At 46.4% G+C, this 16783-nt stretch overlaps 1 protein-coding gene across 2 annotated transcripts; it reads left to right on the forward strand.

Moving 5' to 3' along the window:
• The first annotated feature begins 606 nt into the window (after positions 1-606).
• On the forward strand, positions 607-16554 carry CBLIF (cobalamin binding intrinsic factor). Of its 2 annotated transcripts, none has more exons than XM_081839728.1 (9): positions 607-732; positions 11738-11908; positions 12033-12176; positions 12719-12868; positions 13439-13614; positions 13736-13916; positions 14739-14883; positions 15160-15278; positions 16302-16554. In XM_081839728.1, exons 1-9 carry the CDS (start codon positions 663-665, stop codon positions 16361-16363), a joined length of 1218 nt encoding a protein of 405 aa, XP_081695854.1. In that variant the 5' UTR covers positions 607-662; the 3' UTR covers positions 16364-16554. The 2 variants fall into 2 exon arrangements, with proteins under 2 accessions (XP_081695854.1, XP_081695855.1); XM_081839729.1 differs by lacking the exon at positions 607-732 and adding an exon at positions 10929-11083.
• The last annotated feature ends 229 nt before the right edge of the window (positions 16555-16783 follow it).

Here is a 16783-nt window from a genome sequence, read left to right on the forward strand (position 1 = left end):
AAGCCCAGTACTCTAATCTTAAACGTTCACTTGGATTAAGCCATATTGCCCATGGGAGTGGGGCTAGCGTCTTGGGGGCGGGGCTAGCTGCTTGTGGGGGCGGGGCTAGTGTCCAGGGGGTGCGCCACCACTGGCAGGCGTTCCTGGGGGACGCCACCCGCGGCGATGTCAACCCTCCCCCAGGGATGACATCCGGGGCAAGCTGCACCCACCACACAACACTTTCTCTGCCAGTGGGAACAGGGAGGAAGGCAAATGGAACTGCCACTTCATCTTCATCATCATCATCATCATTTATTTATACCCCGCCCATCCGGTTGGGTCTCCCCAGCCACTCTGGGCGGCTCCCAACAGAATATTAAAACACGATAAAACATCAAACATTAAAAACTTCCCTAAACAGGGAAGTTTCTACCTGTTTCTACTTCTGCCTATGAAACACATTATTAAGAACTGTCATTCTGTCAATCTGTACTTTCCTGCAGGGCAGGGACACACATCTAAGCACGTTACTTAGCATTGCTCAATATCTCTTTCTTGCTATGGGGAAGCAACATGATAAGGGAGGAGTCCCTTGTACCTACCTCTTTGTCATTGCTTGGTTCCTGGTTGTAGTGCTCACATCCCAAGAGCAACCAAGAGGCACATACTGCATCTGAGTAATGATGATGGGACCTCTGCTGGGATTGGTGTTTCTGCTTCTCATCCAAGGACAATGCTGCCTGGACTGTAGTAAGTAGGAAAAGCCTGTCAACTGAATTTCACTCTCTTTAGGTCATAATGATACAGTGCTTCCAAATCTCATTTATTTTCGGGGGTTTTTTTTTTTAGTGTCCCAGAATGGCAGAAATTTGCAGCTTCCCTATAACACTTCACATCAGCTTAAGTATTTCATTGGTCTCCCTCTTGTGTCTCTTCTTTTGCCTCCCTTTTAGTCCTTCTCTTTGTCTCTGCTTTGCACTGCTTCATCTCTGAAATCAGGTTGCTGGCTTTTGTACTGGTCCAGCAGCAAATACTGGGGATATAATAGATAAAAGAAGCTGTGTTGGCCCCTAAGAAAAAATCCAAAATCCATATTAGCCAATCAAAATGTCACAAAATAGTTTGCAAGCTTTTGAGCTCTCTAGAACCCTGTACCATTTCTAAGGTCTTCCTCCCTTGCTGCACTGCTGCCCCATCTTGTCATTCTGCTATTGGGATGGGGAAACTGCTGCTGTTAGACTTCAACTCCTATCATCCTTGACCACTGGCCATGCTGGATGGGGCTGATGGGAGCTGGAGTCCAACAACATCTAGAAAGCCACAGGCTCCCAATCCCTGCCCTGTTGCAGATCACATGGCCTCAGGGTGAGGTTGTAATTGTATGATACTTCTTCAGGTAACGCACAGGTTGGCACAACAGCAATATAAAATGGATGAGTTTTAGTTTTGTATTTATTTGTTTTAAATATTTATACACAGTCCTTTTATCCAACTACTTCAGGGCAGTTTACAATAACAGTTTGTTAAACTCCATAGCACAATCATTCCTCTGTGCCTCTTATTCTTGGAAATATATACAGTGGTACCTCAGTTTTCAAACGTCTCCATTGACAAACATTTCAGTTTTTGAACACCGTAAACCCAGAAGTAAATGCTTCGGTTTTCGAACACGACTCAGAAATCAAACATGCCAAGCAGCTTCCACTGAGTGCAAGATCCTGAGGCCTAGCTGTCAGCTATTGAGTTTTTGGTTTTCAAACGTTTCAGAACTCGAACGGTCTTCTGGAAAGGATTACTGTCAGGGAACTGCCATCGGAGAGACAGGTGGTGGACAGGCTACAGGAGAATAGGAGAGAATCTGCAGTAGAAGAGGGAACCAGCAGGGGGAGTGCAGGAGTCACAGCGGAGGGGAGGCTCTGGGATGCTTCCAGTGAGAGTAGTGGAGAGGTAACGGGACCCCCGTTGGGAACGCCCACCCTTCGCCGGAAACTGTCACGCAGAGAGTCTCGAAAGCGCATGTCTGTCAAAGAGCTTTTATGTTGGCGTAAATTCCGTAGACGCCCACTGTCAGATTCTACCAGCGACTGATGGAGTCATGCTTTGGGGGCTCCGTTAGTGCATCGGTTTGGATGACCAGCCAAACCCCAGAGGGATCAAGCTTTTACGCACAAGCAGCTCACTATCCCATCACAGCAATCTGACAGTCTTTGAAAGCAGCTTGTGCAAGCAGAAGGCATCATGAGCGAACCATCCGGAACCGGAGGAGCAGGAGCGGGAGCTGGCGCAGATCCAAGCCTGGAACAAAGGTACAGGGCGTTGGAGGTCCAGCTGGCACTGCAAACGGCGAGGCTCGAGGAGAGGAGGGCTCAAGATGCAGATAAGGGGAAGACCACCCCACTTGCCAGACGGGTGCCTGGACTGGTGCAGAAATTTGGGGGGGATCCCCGGAACTATCAAGCCTTTAGGACAGAGATGCAATATGCTCTCAATCTACTGTTTGATGACTTCCCCCACGAGAACTCTAGAGTGGCGTACGTGATTGGCCATCTAGAGGGAGGGGCGAGGGACTGGGTTCGGCCCCTGATGGCAGCCAATAATGAAATCTTAAAGGACACAATGAAGTTTTTCCGCGCCATGGACTTGATGTTTTCCAGCGAGATCGAGCAGGGAGTGGTGCGCAGGCAGTTAATGGCGTGTAAACAGGGGAGCCGATCTGTACGTGAGTACTGGACTGAGTTCACCATGCTGATTCATAGACTTGGGTGGGACCTTGCTAGTGAACCTATTCAAATGCTGTTTGAAGAAGGTCTCTCTCCGGCAGTGAAAGATGAACTTTCCCGGGCGCCTAGGGCGGAGTCTATGGATCAGCTGACTAAATCAGCGCTGTCCATTGGGGCACGCCAGGAAGCTAGAGCTATGGAAAAGCGGGAAGGAAAGGGGGAACGTTGGAAGGACTTCCGCATTCCAGAGATTCCGGAGCAGCCTTTCCCGCCAGCAGAGCCGATGGAACTTGGAACAGCGCGCGCGCGCGCAGTTTCAAACACCAGTGAAGGGCGGAAGAAGGAGGGAAAGAGCGGCAAGAGATGCTATCTCTGCCAACAGCCAGGTCACTTTGCCAGAGTCTGTCCGCAAAGGAAGGAATGGCAAGGGATGGCGGGAACTGTTGGGGGGAAGGAGGAAGAAGAAATCACGGAGCCAGTAAAAGCCAACGCCTGGTTGCCAACATCAGGGCACAGCAGCCAGGCCAGGGAGTAATGAATGTGCCCACGCCGGAACCTCCAAGACCAGCGCTTGTGATAGAGGTGTTGCTGGAACTGGCAAACGGACACCCACTGAAGATAAAGGCGCTATTGGATTCAGGTAGCTCATGTAATTTCATGAGCAAAGAGTTTGCAGCTGCACACCAAATACAGACTATCCCATTGAGTAAGCCTTTGCAGGTTACCACGATTGATGGGAGGGAGCTGTTGGGAGGAGAAGTGAGCCAACAGACTGTACCAATGATAATGAGGGTGGCACGACACACCGAACTGATAGCGTTTAACGTAGCCACCTTGGGAGGAGCTCCTATTATCTTGGGTATGAGCTGGCTGGCGCTACACGATCCGCTAGTAGGCTGGTATCAGAGAGTGGTTTCCTTTGGATCAGCACATTGCCTAGAACACTGCAAGGAGGGAGAGGCTCAGGCAGGCCCCAGGGGCACTCTAGCAGGGATGGAAGTGATGGACAAAGGGAGGGTGCCACCACAATACGCTGACTTGCTTGACGTATTCAGCGAAAAAGAAGCAGATAAACTGCCCCCGCACAGACCCTTTGATTGTCAAATTACCTTACTCCCAGGAGCACAATTGCCAGTGGGCAAGCTGTATGCAATGTCAGACAGTGAGATGCAGGAGTTAAGGGAGTTCATTGACAAGAATCTCAAGCGAGGTTTCATCAGAGAGTCACGAGCGGTGGGGGGCAGCCCAGTGTTCTTTGTGGACAAAAAAAACATGGGCAAGCCCAGGCTTGTATGTGATTTCAGGGCCCTAAATGCAGTGTCAGAACCAGTGACTTTCCCTATGCCCAGAATTGATGACATTCTAACACGGGTGAGAAAAGGGAAAATTTTTACCAAGCTGGACCTAAGGGGGGCATATAACTTGATACGTGTGAGAAAGGGGGATGAGTGGAAGACCACTATGTTCACCCCCTTGGGGGCCTTTGAGTACACCGTTATGCCTTTCGGATTACAAGGGGGCTCCGCCTGTTTTCAATCATTCATGAATCACGTCCTGGGGCCACTGCTCTACAAGAACTGCGTAGCGTTCTTAGATGACGTTCTGGTGTACTCAGACAATGAGGAGCAGCATGTGCGAGATGTAAGAGAGGTACTGAGCAAGCTGCGAGAAAACCGGCTGTGGGTGAAACTGGAGAAGTGTCAGTTTCATACCAAGGAGGTGGAATTCCTGGGGTACCGGTTGTCTGACAAGGGATTGGCCATGGATCCCAGCAAGGTTCAAGCGGTACTGGAATGGAAAACACCAAAGACCAAGAAGGACGTGCAAAGGTTCCTGGGCTTCGGAAACTTCTATAGGAAGTTCATCAAAAACTTTGCCCATTTAACAGCGCCCATCACGGATTGTCTTAGTAGCAAAAAGAAATTTGTTTGGACGGGAGAAGCGCAACAAGCGTTCGAACGCTTAAAGCAGGCGTTTGCGTCGGAAGAGCAACTCTTGCACGTGGATCTACAACAACCAATGAGAGTGGAGACTGACGCGTCAGACCGAGCGGTGGGGGCCGTTCTTCTCCAGCCGGGAAAAGATACGTCTGAATGGAGACCGTGTGCATTCTTCTCGCGGAAGTTGAACAAATCAGAGAGGAACTACACAGTGTACGACCGAGAACTGCTCGCCATTCATGAAGCATTCCGGAAATGGCGGCACTTGCTGATTGGGGCGCAGCACAAGGTTCAAGTCCGAACTGACCACAAAAATCTGGAATACTGGAGAACAGCCCGAGTGCTGAACCAGAGACAAGTGAGATGGGCCCAGGAGTTCTCCAAATTCCACTTTGAGATTCGTTACGTGCCCGGCTCCGAGAACGTGAGGGCGGACGCTCTTTCCAGGAAACCTGAGTACTTAGAGGGGGAGGGAGCGCCTGAGGCAAGGCATGTAATCCCTGAAGACCGCTGGGTGTGTGGGGCGGCATTGGTGGGGCAGAGGGAACTGATAGAGGGTACGGAGAACGATGAATACGCCCAAGAGAAACTCAGAGAGCTCCGGAGGACAGAGGAGAACACAGGGGGGTTCGAAGAAAAGAACGGGGCGTTGTATTACAAAGGGGCACTGTACATACCCGACGGGGAACTGAGGGGCAGAGTACTCAAGCAGTTGCATGACAGCCCCACAGCGGGACATTTTGGACAGCACAAAACCATGTGGTTGGTTACCAGGGAGTTTTGGTGGCCCAAGGTGAGGGAGGACGTACGGGAATATGTCAGGGGTTGCGACAGGTGCCAGCGAGCGAAAGGAGAGAGGGTGGCGCCAGCGGGGCTATTACAACCCTTACCCACGCCCGAAAGGCCATGGGAGGCAGTATCCATAGATTTTATGACGGACCTGCCAAAATCCAAAGGCAAAACAGCTGTCATGGTGGTGGTAGATCAATTAACCAAGATGTGTCATTTTATAGCTTGTTCACATGCAGTCACAGCGGAGGAAACCGCCAAGTTGTTTGTAGAACATATTTTCAAGTTGCATGGCGCCCCCTTGAGGGTGGTCAGCGACAGAGGGAAACAATTTACTTCCAGGTTCTGGAGGAAACTTATGAGCTTACTGCACGTAGAACTCAATTTCTCAACTGCCCGGCACCCAGAAACCAATGGGCAAGCGGAAAGGGCAAATGGGGTTTTACAACAATACCTGAGGTGTTATGTAAAAGACAGAGAAAATGATTGGGTGGATAAGTTACCTCTAGCAGAATTTGCCTACAACAACGCGGAGAACGTGTCCACAGGGATGAGTCCCTTCCTGGCAAATTATGGGTGTCACCCCCGGGCATTCCCAGGAGAGGGAGGGGAGAGGTGGAGCGTGCCGGCGGCGGAATATTTTTTTGAAGAGATGGAGGCGATCCACCGTCAGCTTCAACTTAACTTAGAGAAAGCCAAGGAAGAATATAAGAAGCAAGCAGACAGAAATAGGAGGGAAGGTGAAACTATAAGGGTGGGGGACCGGGTGTGGTTGTCCACCCAAGGGTTACCGTTCAAGGGCGGGAGTAAGAAATTGAGGCCCAAAAGATTGGGACCCTTTGAGGTCATACAGCAGGTCAACCCAGTGGCATTCAAACTCAGGCTGCCCAGTCACATGAAATTACACCCAGTATTTCACAGGTCATTACTGTCGCCGTACCGAGAGGGACGCGAGTGGGGGGAGCGTGAGAGAGAGGCCACCCAAACGCCCGTGATAGAAGAGAGAGAGCGCGACATGAACGTGGCAGGAATCATTGATTCCAGGTGGAAGGGGAATCAGGTGGAATATCTGGTAGAATGGGAGGGGGAAGCAGAGTCGGAAAACACTTGGGTACCAGCAGAGGTAGTCAATGACGAGGTTTTAATAGAAACATTTCATCAGCGTTTCCCAAGAAAACCGCAACCCGTGGCTCGATTTAGAAGGGAACACTTTGGGACCACCGATGAGGAAGGAGAGTTTGAAGGGTTCCCAGAGTCAGGGGTGGGTGAAGAAGCCGACTCCGACGAAGAAGAGGAAGACGGGGAGAGAGACGGTACGCCGTGGCTGGAAGTGTTAGAATCCTCGGACGACGAGGAGAGTTCCTTCAGGGGCTTTCCGCCCTCACCGCCAGTGGGAGAGGAGGCGGGAGGGGGTGAAGGGGGCCCTGGGGGGGAGGTGGATGTCAGGGAACTGCCATCGGAGAGACAGGTGGTGGACAGGCTACAGGAGAATAGGAGAGAATCTGCAGTAGAAGAGGGAACCAGCAGGGGGAGTGCAGGAGTCACAGCGGAGGGGAGGCTCTGGGATGCTTCCAGTGAGAGTAGTGGAGAGGTAACGGGACCCCCGTTGGGAACGCCCACCCTTCGCCGGAAACTGTCACGCAGAGAGTCTCGAAAGCGCATGTCTGTCAAAGAGCTTTTATGTTGGCGTAAATTCCGTAGACGCCCACTGTCAGATTCTACCAGCGACTGATGGAGTCATGCTTTGGGGGCTCCGTTAGTGCATCGGTTTGGATGACCAGCCAAACCCCAGAGGGATCAAGCTTTTACGCACAAGCAGCTCACTATCCCATCACAATTACATTTGAAAACCGATGAACAGTGGTACCTCGGATTAAGAACTTAATTTGTTCAGGAGGTCTGTTCTTAACCTGAAGCTGTTCTTAACCTAAGGTACCACTTTAACTAATGGGGCCTCCTGCTGCTGCTGCACGATTTCTGTTCTCATCCTGAAGCAAAGTTCTTAACCCAAGGTACTATTTCTGGGTTAGCAGAGTCTGTAACCTGAAGCGTTTGTAACCTTAAGCATCTGCAACCCGAGGTACCCCTGTACCACTGTATATAGACAACATCACTTGTGCTTTTCACATTAGCATCTTGCTGTTAGGTGAATAATGCAAATGGTCCAGCGAAAGGGAAGCTCCTAAAATGAGAGCAGCACAAAAAAAGTCTGTAGAGGGATGAAGAGGAAGATTTCTTTGTTTTGAAATATGCTGGGTTGGGTTTTCCACATCCTTCTATGGACATAGTTGTGTTGCTCTTAATTAGTGGAATGCAGTCAGTCAGTGGCATGTGTGTTTTAGAAGTTATCCCTGGGGAAGATGGCATTAGTTCTGAGTTTTCAAAGAAAGCTACTCCTACAGAGGCAAGGATGATGGTTTTGAATTATCAGCTTCTTATCAGGGTTAAATATCTGTTCTCCAGAATCCAATGCAGAACATGGGTTAAGAAGCAGACCTCTCCCTCAGAATTGATAAAATGAGGTGACAGTCGCTGTGTATGCACACATATCTTGGGGGAGAGAACTTTGCCTTGGTAAGGCTTTTCCTCCTGCTGCTTCCAGAGTTGCCAACTTTTAAAAAAAACAACAACTTGATTCCTACTCACTCCTGTAATTTTTACAGCAACTTAATCTGCAGACATTAGCAAGGTGATGATAATGGCGACCTCTTTTCCATTCTTAGTTTTACATGTGGACTTGTGCAAACCAAACTGCTGTTTAATGAGTAAAAGGAAGCCAGACTGGATTTTTTCAGATCAGCTGGCAATCCTAGCTGCTACTATTTACAAGGAAGTAAAACGCAACAAAATAGCTATTACTAAAGGTCATCACACAGCTTCTCTTGGCTTAGAGAGCATAATATATGTTCCTGCTTGCTTTATTATTATTATATTCACCCCAGTTCTCCACATGATGGAAAATTCCAGGAGTGCAGTGCTTACCCAGGAGGGGTGCCAACACGAATAAAATATTGTGGGAGGCCAGGTAAGCCCCGCCCTGCATATTTGATCACATGACACAGTGCATGCACACCATTTGAATCAGAATGTCCATCAACTTTGTGGGAGCCTGGCCACCTCAAATATTTTATTGTGGGGTCTGAAGCCCCCAAGGCCCCTGGGAGTTGACTCCTGTGGTACCCAGGTTTGGTTCCCTTTGGAAGAAGGCCTCTGAAGGCTTTTTGATATTTTGTACTATTTGGGTATTTTTTAAAAATACCCAGGTTGACCATAGGCCATTGAGGTTCAGCATCCAATAGACAGCACCACAAATACTGTTAGTTTATAGAGTCCAGATTCAGCCTACAAGGTACTTACAGATATTAACAGATACTTACAGATACTATTGATACTCCTTTGTCAGGTCCAAGTATTGTGTCAGGGCAAAACAAACTATCCAGACACAACCCAGACTGTCATTATTTTCTGGAGGTATCCAAGCCCATACCAGAAATTTAAAAATGCAAAGGCATGTATTGCATGCCTGTAATAATATTAATAGGTCATGATTGCATTCAAAGGAGAAATACAAAAGAAAAAAAGGGCACAGTATGGAGCAAAATAATTACAATTAATTTATTAAAGCTGAGGCAGAATCAGAGGTGAGTAAGGCAAGGATTAATGTCAACTTGCATTCCACATCGGACCAATGGACATACAGGTTTTGAAGATCTGCTCTTTCAAAGTGGCTTACAACTCAATTAAAATAAACTTGAATTACAGATGAGGGTTAGGGGTGAGTATGTAATGAGACTTTAGCTATATCATGATTCAGCACTAACTTATCCCATTGATTTAAAGGGAAATGAAGTTCAGCTCAACAGTCAGGGAAGCAGGGCCCAGAGTGAACTGTGGGTTGTCTTGTCTGCATCATTCCAAATTATAGAGCTACTGAAGGACTATACTATGGTCCATCCCTCCCATTTTCTCTTCAGGATAAGTATTGGAAGAGTGGGGAAAAGGCTCCTCATGTGATCATTGGTCCCCCATTAGCTGTGAGTGAGGAATGGCTCCTCCTGGTGACTGATCTACTGAATAAGATGATGCATTCATCCACAGCCTATCACAAATCCACCACATGTGAATGTAATCTCATTACATGTTGATGGATCTTCACAGGGACTTTATTTAATTGCAAAAATGATTCAGAAATGTAAGGAACTGAACTTAAGACTAGAAAAAGGAGAAATAAAGACACTGAAATTGACATATTTGTACATCTCCAGTAACCACAGTCATTGTTTCAAAATTATGTGCAATCCCTGATGTTTCCGGTTAAAGACTGCCAATAACTAGGCACAGGAAATGCCCCTGCCTGTTACTCAAGAGAGCTGGTGCTGTTTACTGGAGTAAGCAGTCCAGAGCATTCCATACTAAGTGTTTAGCGTGGAATGGCCACGCTTGGATCACACACCTTTTACGGAGCATATACACAAATTATTTATCTAGCCACCCATCCTTCTTTCAGACTGCAATTATCCATCTTAAAATAACACAAAAAAACCTTAAGTGAACAGTAGCACCATCTCTACAGGTGAGCTTGCAGAACTACTCTGCTGCCTTTTTAAAGGTGCCTGTTTCCACAGCCCTCTCCCAATTCTCCAACTAAGCATACATTTGCCATTTCTTTTCTGGTCACTGTTGAGAGCTCCTAATATTTTATTCATCCCTAACTCACTCCACCTATCCCTGCAACTGCAACTGCACTCCACAAAATGGGGCCCTGCTGCAAGTACTGCATGCCTCAGAGGTGCACTTAGCTTGTACTAGAAAGTGGGCTTTTAGTGCTGCAGCTCCAGTCCTCTGGAATCAATCACCAGCCAAACTTGGGCAGGTGCCTTGTGTCATGATGATTAGGTATCTACTGAAGGCATTTTTTAATATATATTTTTTGCTTAACAAGGCTTTCACTGAAGGGTAACCCAGGCATTTATGGAATATTAATTGTGTATCTGCAGAAATGTATTTATTGGTTTTTAAAATAATCTGTGGATATGGTTCTTCTTGCTTTTAGAGGTTGTGTTTTATTCTGCTTTTGTCCGCTTGGATCATTTCATGGTGTGAAGTGGTTTATAAATTTGTTTTAAAGATTAACAAGTAAATAAGAAATCATGGAATTTGGCCCAGGAGACAATTTCGCAGGGCAGTATTTCCTTCCTAACAAACAGAAGGCTGTCTGAGAAGGTTCTGTGGGAGAGATGCCAGTGGGCTTAATTTCAGCCACTTCCCAGATGTCACGGCCAATGCTAAATGCAGGCAGCACTACCTGGTCTCTGTAAGGAGCGTGTCACACTTCACAAACAAATGACCATTTCCCCATGAATGGTGATTAACCTTCACTTTCACTGGTATCACCTTGTGGAAGTCACAGAGATAAACAAATTAAATAATACCAGAGGTGATGTGGCAATTGAAAAGCAAAAGGTTGGGAGGGAGGGAACCGGAGCTGCACTTGCAGGTTATATAAAGGAAGCCCAAACAGGCTTTCGACCTGCGCCAACTTCTGGTGTTCTTGGAAACTTCAAAGAAAGACAGACTCACTCCAGTCCAAAATGTCCCTCTTGGCAGCTGTCCTTTTGTGCATGTTCTGCACAGTGACTAGTGAGGCTTGCGGTGAGTATTAAAAAGCTTAGGGTGCTTCTAGAGGGACGTACTGCCAATGGGTCGTTGAGGTTTCACAAGCAGGTTGTTGGAGACAAGGTCTTCAGAAACCAAATGGATTTCCTACTGGGAAGGGTGAATCCGGACTAAATGGTGTGGGTGTGTGACATGGGTGGGCTAGCATTTTATGATAACAATGTCGCAAGGATGCTGCAGAAAACCTTGCATCAACGAGGAGCACTTGTCCCATGATATATACCTGTCTGTAAGCACCCTTAGTTACCACAGAGCCCCATTCAATGTGGGTAGGATTTAAAAGGTGCTTCCACAATACTTATAGTGCTGATAGTAGTGGCAAAAGTCATTCCTGCATTCTTTTAGATGTATCTCAAAAACACTAGTGTTCAATCTACCGTACTCGGGAACATGATTTATTTTCATTAGCCAGTTTATTGGCATGCTCCTGATGTTTTTACTGAAGCTATTATAGTAGTATTGTACTTTTATATTTTCCATGAGATTGCAGTTTATAAATGTTTAAATAACATAAAAAATAAATAAAATGTGTGTTGTCATAAGTTGAATTGCAGTCCTATTGAAAAGTTAGGTAAGTGCTCTGGGGACAGTTGTTGCTTCTTGATGAATATCTGCTTTTCTCGCTTCCAGCTGTCCCCAGTGCTCAGCAGTGGCTGGTTACAGGTCTCCAGACTCAGCTAGAAAATGGCGTGAAGCAGCAGAGTTCACCCAGTCCAAGTGTCGTGATGGCTTTGAACCTGGCTGGGGGTCAAGATTCCACAGCAACAAAGCGGTTGATCGAGGATATCAAGGGTATAAAAGGTGGGATGTTGAGAATGAGAGGTGTCAGCTTTCCCTAGTTGTCCAATTGGAGCACTAGAGGTTTGTGAACCAAGCCATGTTTGTTTGAGACACAATATCTGTCTTTCCCCATCTCTTTCTGCAGAGATGACCTCTGGCAAAGTGGCGCTTTATGCCCTATCTCTCCAATCATCCTGTGTGGATCCGAAGGATGTCCCCACAGCAGGGGGACATGTCAACGTGGTCAGTGCCTTGGAAGAGAAAACCAATGAAGAGATCAAACATTACTGTAAGAAGACAAATGGCTGCTGAACTCCTCCCATCCTTCCAATGTTAGGCTGTGTCCTCTCCCAGCTCTTGCATGGATGGTGGCTCTCAGCTGACTGAATTTGAGAGGCCCGAATCCTTCAGGAATATATCCCTGATATGCTACCAAGAATATGCCCTTGGATGTGCTCCCAAAACACTGGCTACTTACAACAACCTAGTGCAGTGGCTCCCAATGGGTGGTCCATGGATGCCAGGGGGGTCTGTGTAACCCACCCAGGGGTCCATGGCACCATTCGCAGAACAATAACTACCATAGAGGTATCAACATTTTCAAAAGCAGGGGGCCATGGCTTGGCATTTGGAAAACAGGGGGCCCACAGAACTTAGCTCATTGGGAACTACTGACCTAGTGTGACTGAAGCTAGCACCTGTCTTTTCCATTTGAGGATGACCACGTCCCTAGCCATTATAAGAACCCCAAAGCGCGTTGGGCTGAGCATGGGAGCCTGCTGTGGTCAGGAAGCAGCTGCAATGGATAACACACAGCTATGTTTGTTGCAGATGACACTGGAACCCCCAAGACTACCAACTACCAACTGGCTCTAGATATCCTGGCCCTGTGTGTGGAAAAGAGTCCGGATGCCAAAAATGCCGCCGCCACCCTCATTAAGATCGTAAAAGGCTGCCAGAGCAAGGGCTGCTTCAGCGTAGGTAAGATTACCGCACTTGTACATATATATTTTTTAAAGTAATTTTCAGTTTTACATTTATTCTGCCCTTTCTCCAAGACGTTTAGTCAGGACAGTGTACACACTTATCCTTGCAATAAGTAAGCCACAGTGGGGTGAGATGGTGACTTGCCCCAAGGTCACACATGGGGAGTTTCATGGCTTGGTGGGGTTTGAGAGTCAGGGACTCCTAGTGCAAAATCCTGCCGTGCGGTGCAATTTGACCTGCTTCCTCCCAGCGCCTGCTTTTCAGCAGCCTTCATGCTCCACAGCTGCAGGGCTGACCTCCTTCCCCTTGCCTAGTGTCCCTTCTGTGGGTCATCCTTTGCTGAGCAGGACATCAGAAAGAGTGATTTGCCCTGGTGCTCCCTATAGTCTCAGTAGGCAGGGCTATTTGTCTAGAAAAAAGAGGTGACAGAACTCACCGTGAACACCTACTTCGTTCTCTTAGAATGGCAATGGTGCCCACCTGAGAGGTGCCAGGACTGAGTTCCGGCAAGTTCCGTCTGAATAAAAGCTCTGTCGGTAGGCAATGATGACGTGTGATTTGCAGATACTGCCGCCATGGTGGCTTTGGCACTGACTTGTGTGCATGACAGAATGAGCAAGGGGAGCAAGATGGAGGGAGCCATTACTGAGACACTACATGTGATCACAGCACAAATCCTTGACTCGCAACAGGAGAGTGGCATCATTGGAAACATCTATAGCACTGGGCTGGCAATGCAGGTATGTCTCTTGCCTTGCATCAGAAGATGAAGCAAGGAGCATGTTCATCACTGTTTGGTGTGTGTGTGTGTCCCATTGCCTTCTCTCCACTGCAAGCTTCTCTCTCTTGTTTGCTTTCCAGGCACTCAGTATTACCACTGAGTTCTACCCTGCTGGGGCATGGAAATGCACCAAGACCATCAATGAAGTGCTGAGGAAAATGTATGAGGGAGCCTTTACTATTCCTGAGGCAGGTTCTCAAATCCTGCCTTCTCTAGTGGGCAAAACATACTTGGATGTTGCGACTCTGCATTGCTTCTCAGGTAAGGCTGCATCTCGCTGAGTGTTGACCTGAGCCAAGGCAAGAGCAGCATACAAGTTCCTAAAGGTCTTGAACTGCAGCTTCAGACTTTTGGCATATAGGAAAGGCAAGGCATAAATTAATCTGTTTTCTGTTTTCCAACATAACCTTTCATGCTGCTATGAAAAAAGCCAAGTAGGGCTGTCAGCTTTTTTTCCTGACAGATCTCCTGCACCTCTAACAGCTGCATGGCAAATCTAGTTTCCCTATCATCACTAAATTTCCTTGATAGAAAAACTTGAACTGTATCTGTCGAGCAATGAAGAAAGGCACTGTGAGAAGTGAAGTTACAGGGAACCAGGCAGAGGGCCTTCTTGGTAGTGGTGTCTGCCCTGGTGGAATGCCCTCCCATCATTGTCTTTTAAAAGTCAAATAGGCAACCCTGTTCAGGGAGGTTTTTTTTAATGTTTGATGTTTTATTGTGTTTTTAATATTCTGCTGGGAGCCGCCCAGAGTGGCTGGGGCAACCCAGTCAGATAGGCGGCATATAAATAATAAAATTACTTTTACTACTACACAATAAGTATGTTTGATATGCAAATGTTGGAAGTGGCATTGGGGCTAGTCCTTTCATGCACGCCCCTCCTGCACCTGTTCGCTTGAATGCATATGCAGAGCTTATGACAAGAAAGGGCACTAATAGTGCAGTGGTAAAGCTTCAGCTCATTTTCCCAACAAGGCTTAGATCATGTCATGGGCTCCCCACTAGCTCTGGGACTACAGGACTGGCTTTAGGTATTAAGGGCATCATGAGGTATCTGCTTTCTCCTGTCTTTTTGCACAGATCCTAACATTACAGTGCACTACACTGTAATCAATCAGCTAATAGGACCCTATTTCAACTACTCCATAACAGTGAAGGTGCCCAAGGGCTCCGTATTGCTTGCTGCCTTGGAAGCTGCTCAGCGTATTAATCCCACTATATTCAGGTAAAGAAGAGAGGCCTGGCAAGGGTGTGTGAGCGAGTGTGTCAACTCTAGCATTTCATGGGGGCGGTGAAACCCAGGATGCAAAATTGTGAAAATTTATTCTTTAAAAATAAGCTAATACCATGATTTGAGGGACACCGAATATCATTTTTAAACACTGGATTTTGGTGAATAGTTTCTGAAACTTTCGGGACACTTCCCTTTTTTCTTCCCTTAAAAATTTATTTCGGAAATTTATTCCTCCTTAAATGATAGATTTCCCCCTTTAACTTACAGCTTTCAAACAGAATCAACTTCCTGGGGGCCCATGGTTATTTCTATCCATGGTGTCAATGGCAGCACCGATGACAAGACATACTGGCAGTTCTTGAGTGGCGACAAACCCCTTGACCAAGGTGGAGTGTCTGATGAAGAAATCTTTTGAGTCAAAAGAAATACAAAATGGCCATTTGCAGTCACAAGGGAGCATGTTCTCCAGATAACTTCCACAATTAATGGCAGTATTTCCTCTATTATGTTTGAATTGTTAGTAGGACAGAGAGCAAAACCAGCAGCAGGGCTGTGCCTGTGTTGTTCGTATATACAATCAAAGTGCCAAGGAGCAAGGAGGACCATTAATATTCAAATCTTACCTATTAATAAATGGTGACTGCAGTGACTGGAGTCCATAGGTACAGGCTAAAGAAGGAGGTTAGGGAGACAGATGCTTTAGTGAGGTTACCAGCTCAAAAGTTGGCGTTGCTCAGGAGCTGGATTTGAATGATATCCGAGATAACTTTTATTATTATTTATTTCATTTATAAATTGCTTCCCATGAGACACTGTGAAGTGATTTACAAGATCATAACATGTTATGTGTGATGTAAAAAGAGATAAAATTGATAACAGATATAAAAAATAATTACTAGAAAGTTTAATATAACAACAGTACATACAAATAACAATGCAATTCAGATCTGGAACAGATACCAACTTGTATAAAGAGATTAGAAGACTTGATTAAAGAGGACATCTGATCTCCAATGGGAGTCAAAGTCAGATATGAATACTAAGCTGAGGCTTGAGGTACAGTAGCAAGGCAAAAAGGATATGACACAGAGAAGGCTGTGAAGCAGAACTGGGATAATAAATTTATTTATGTAGTTCACCTTTCATGTGCTCTCCCCGCAGTTTTTCATCTTCAGCTGATGGTACACATCCAGCATAAAACAAGCATGTGCTAGTTACAATGTTGAAGGCAGTAGTCAACAAATGTATCTGATGGGAAACTGACTCCTATGCCTGCAGATTCCTGCATTTCGGGGGTTGGGCTAGATGACCCTTGGGGTTCCTTCCAATTCTATGATTTTATGAAAAAGCTATATTTCCAAGCTGTAGAGCACTACTCGCTTTTCAACATCACCGCTTTGTGTCTCCAGGTGTTGGCAGCTACAAGCCCACGGACAATGAACATATTGTGGCCAAATTCAGTACATACTGAGCAACCAGCTACCAATAGGAAGAACTACTTCAGATAAATATTTACCAAAGTATAGTTCCTGCTCCAGGTTAAAGAGATGTGTCAGCTTATTTGAAGATGCAACATTCAGCCATGCTGCATGCTACATAAGAACATATGCACTATCTTGCAGTTCTGACAAGTTATAAATAAAGCAGTTGGATTCCTGTGTATCATACTGTGCATATTTCAGATTGTTCTACACCTTGGTATCAATTTCAGTTAAGCACTGATTTCATTTCTATTCACAAAGTAAGAATGTTCTATGCCAGACAAAAATAGGAGTAAATATGATTTCTATCTTTTGCTTCCTTCTGTATTGGATTACTTCTGACGAGATAGTATGCAGATATGGAAAAACTACTCTACCTGCCAATTTTTAACCAATAGATAGGCACCAAA

This window comes from Podarcis erhardii (assembly GCF_964252035.2).
Source record: "Podarcis erhardii genome assembly, chromosome: 1".
Lineage (NCBI taxonomy): Eukaryota > Metazoa > Chordata > Lepidosauria > Squamata > Lacertidae > Podarcis > Podarcis erhardii.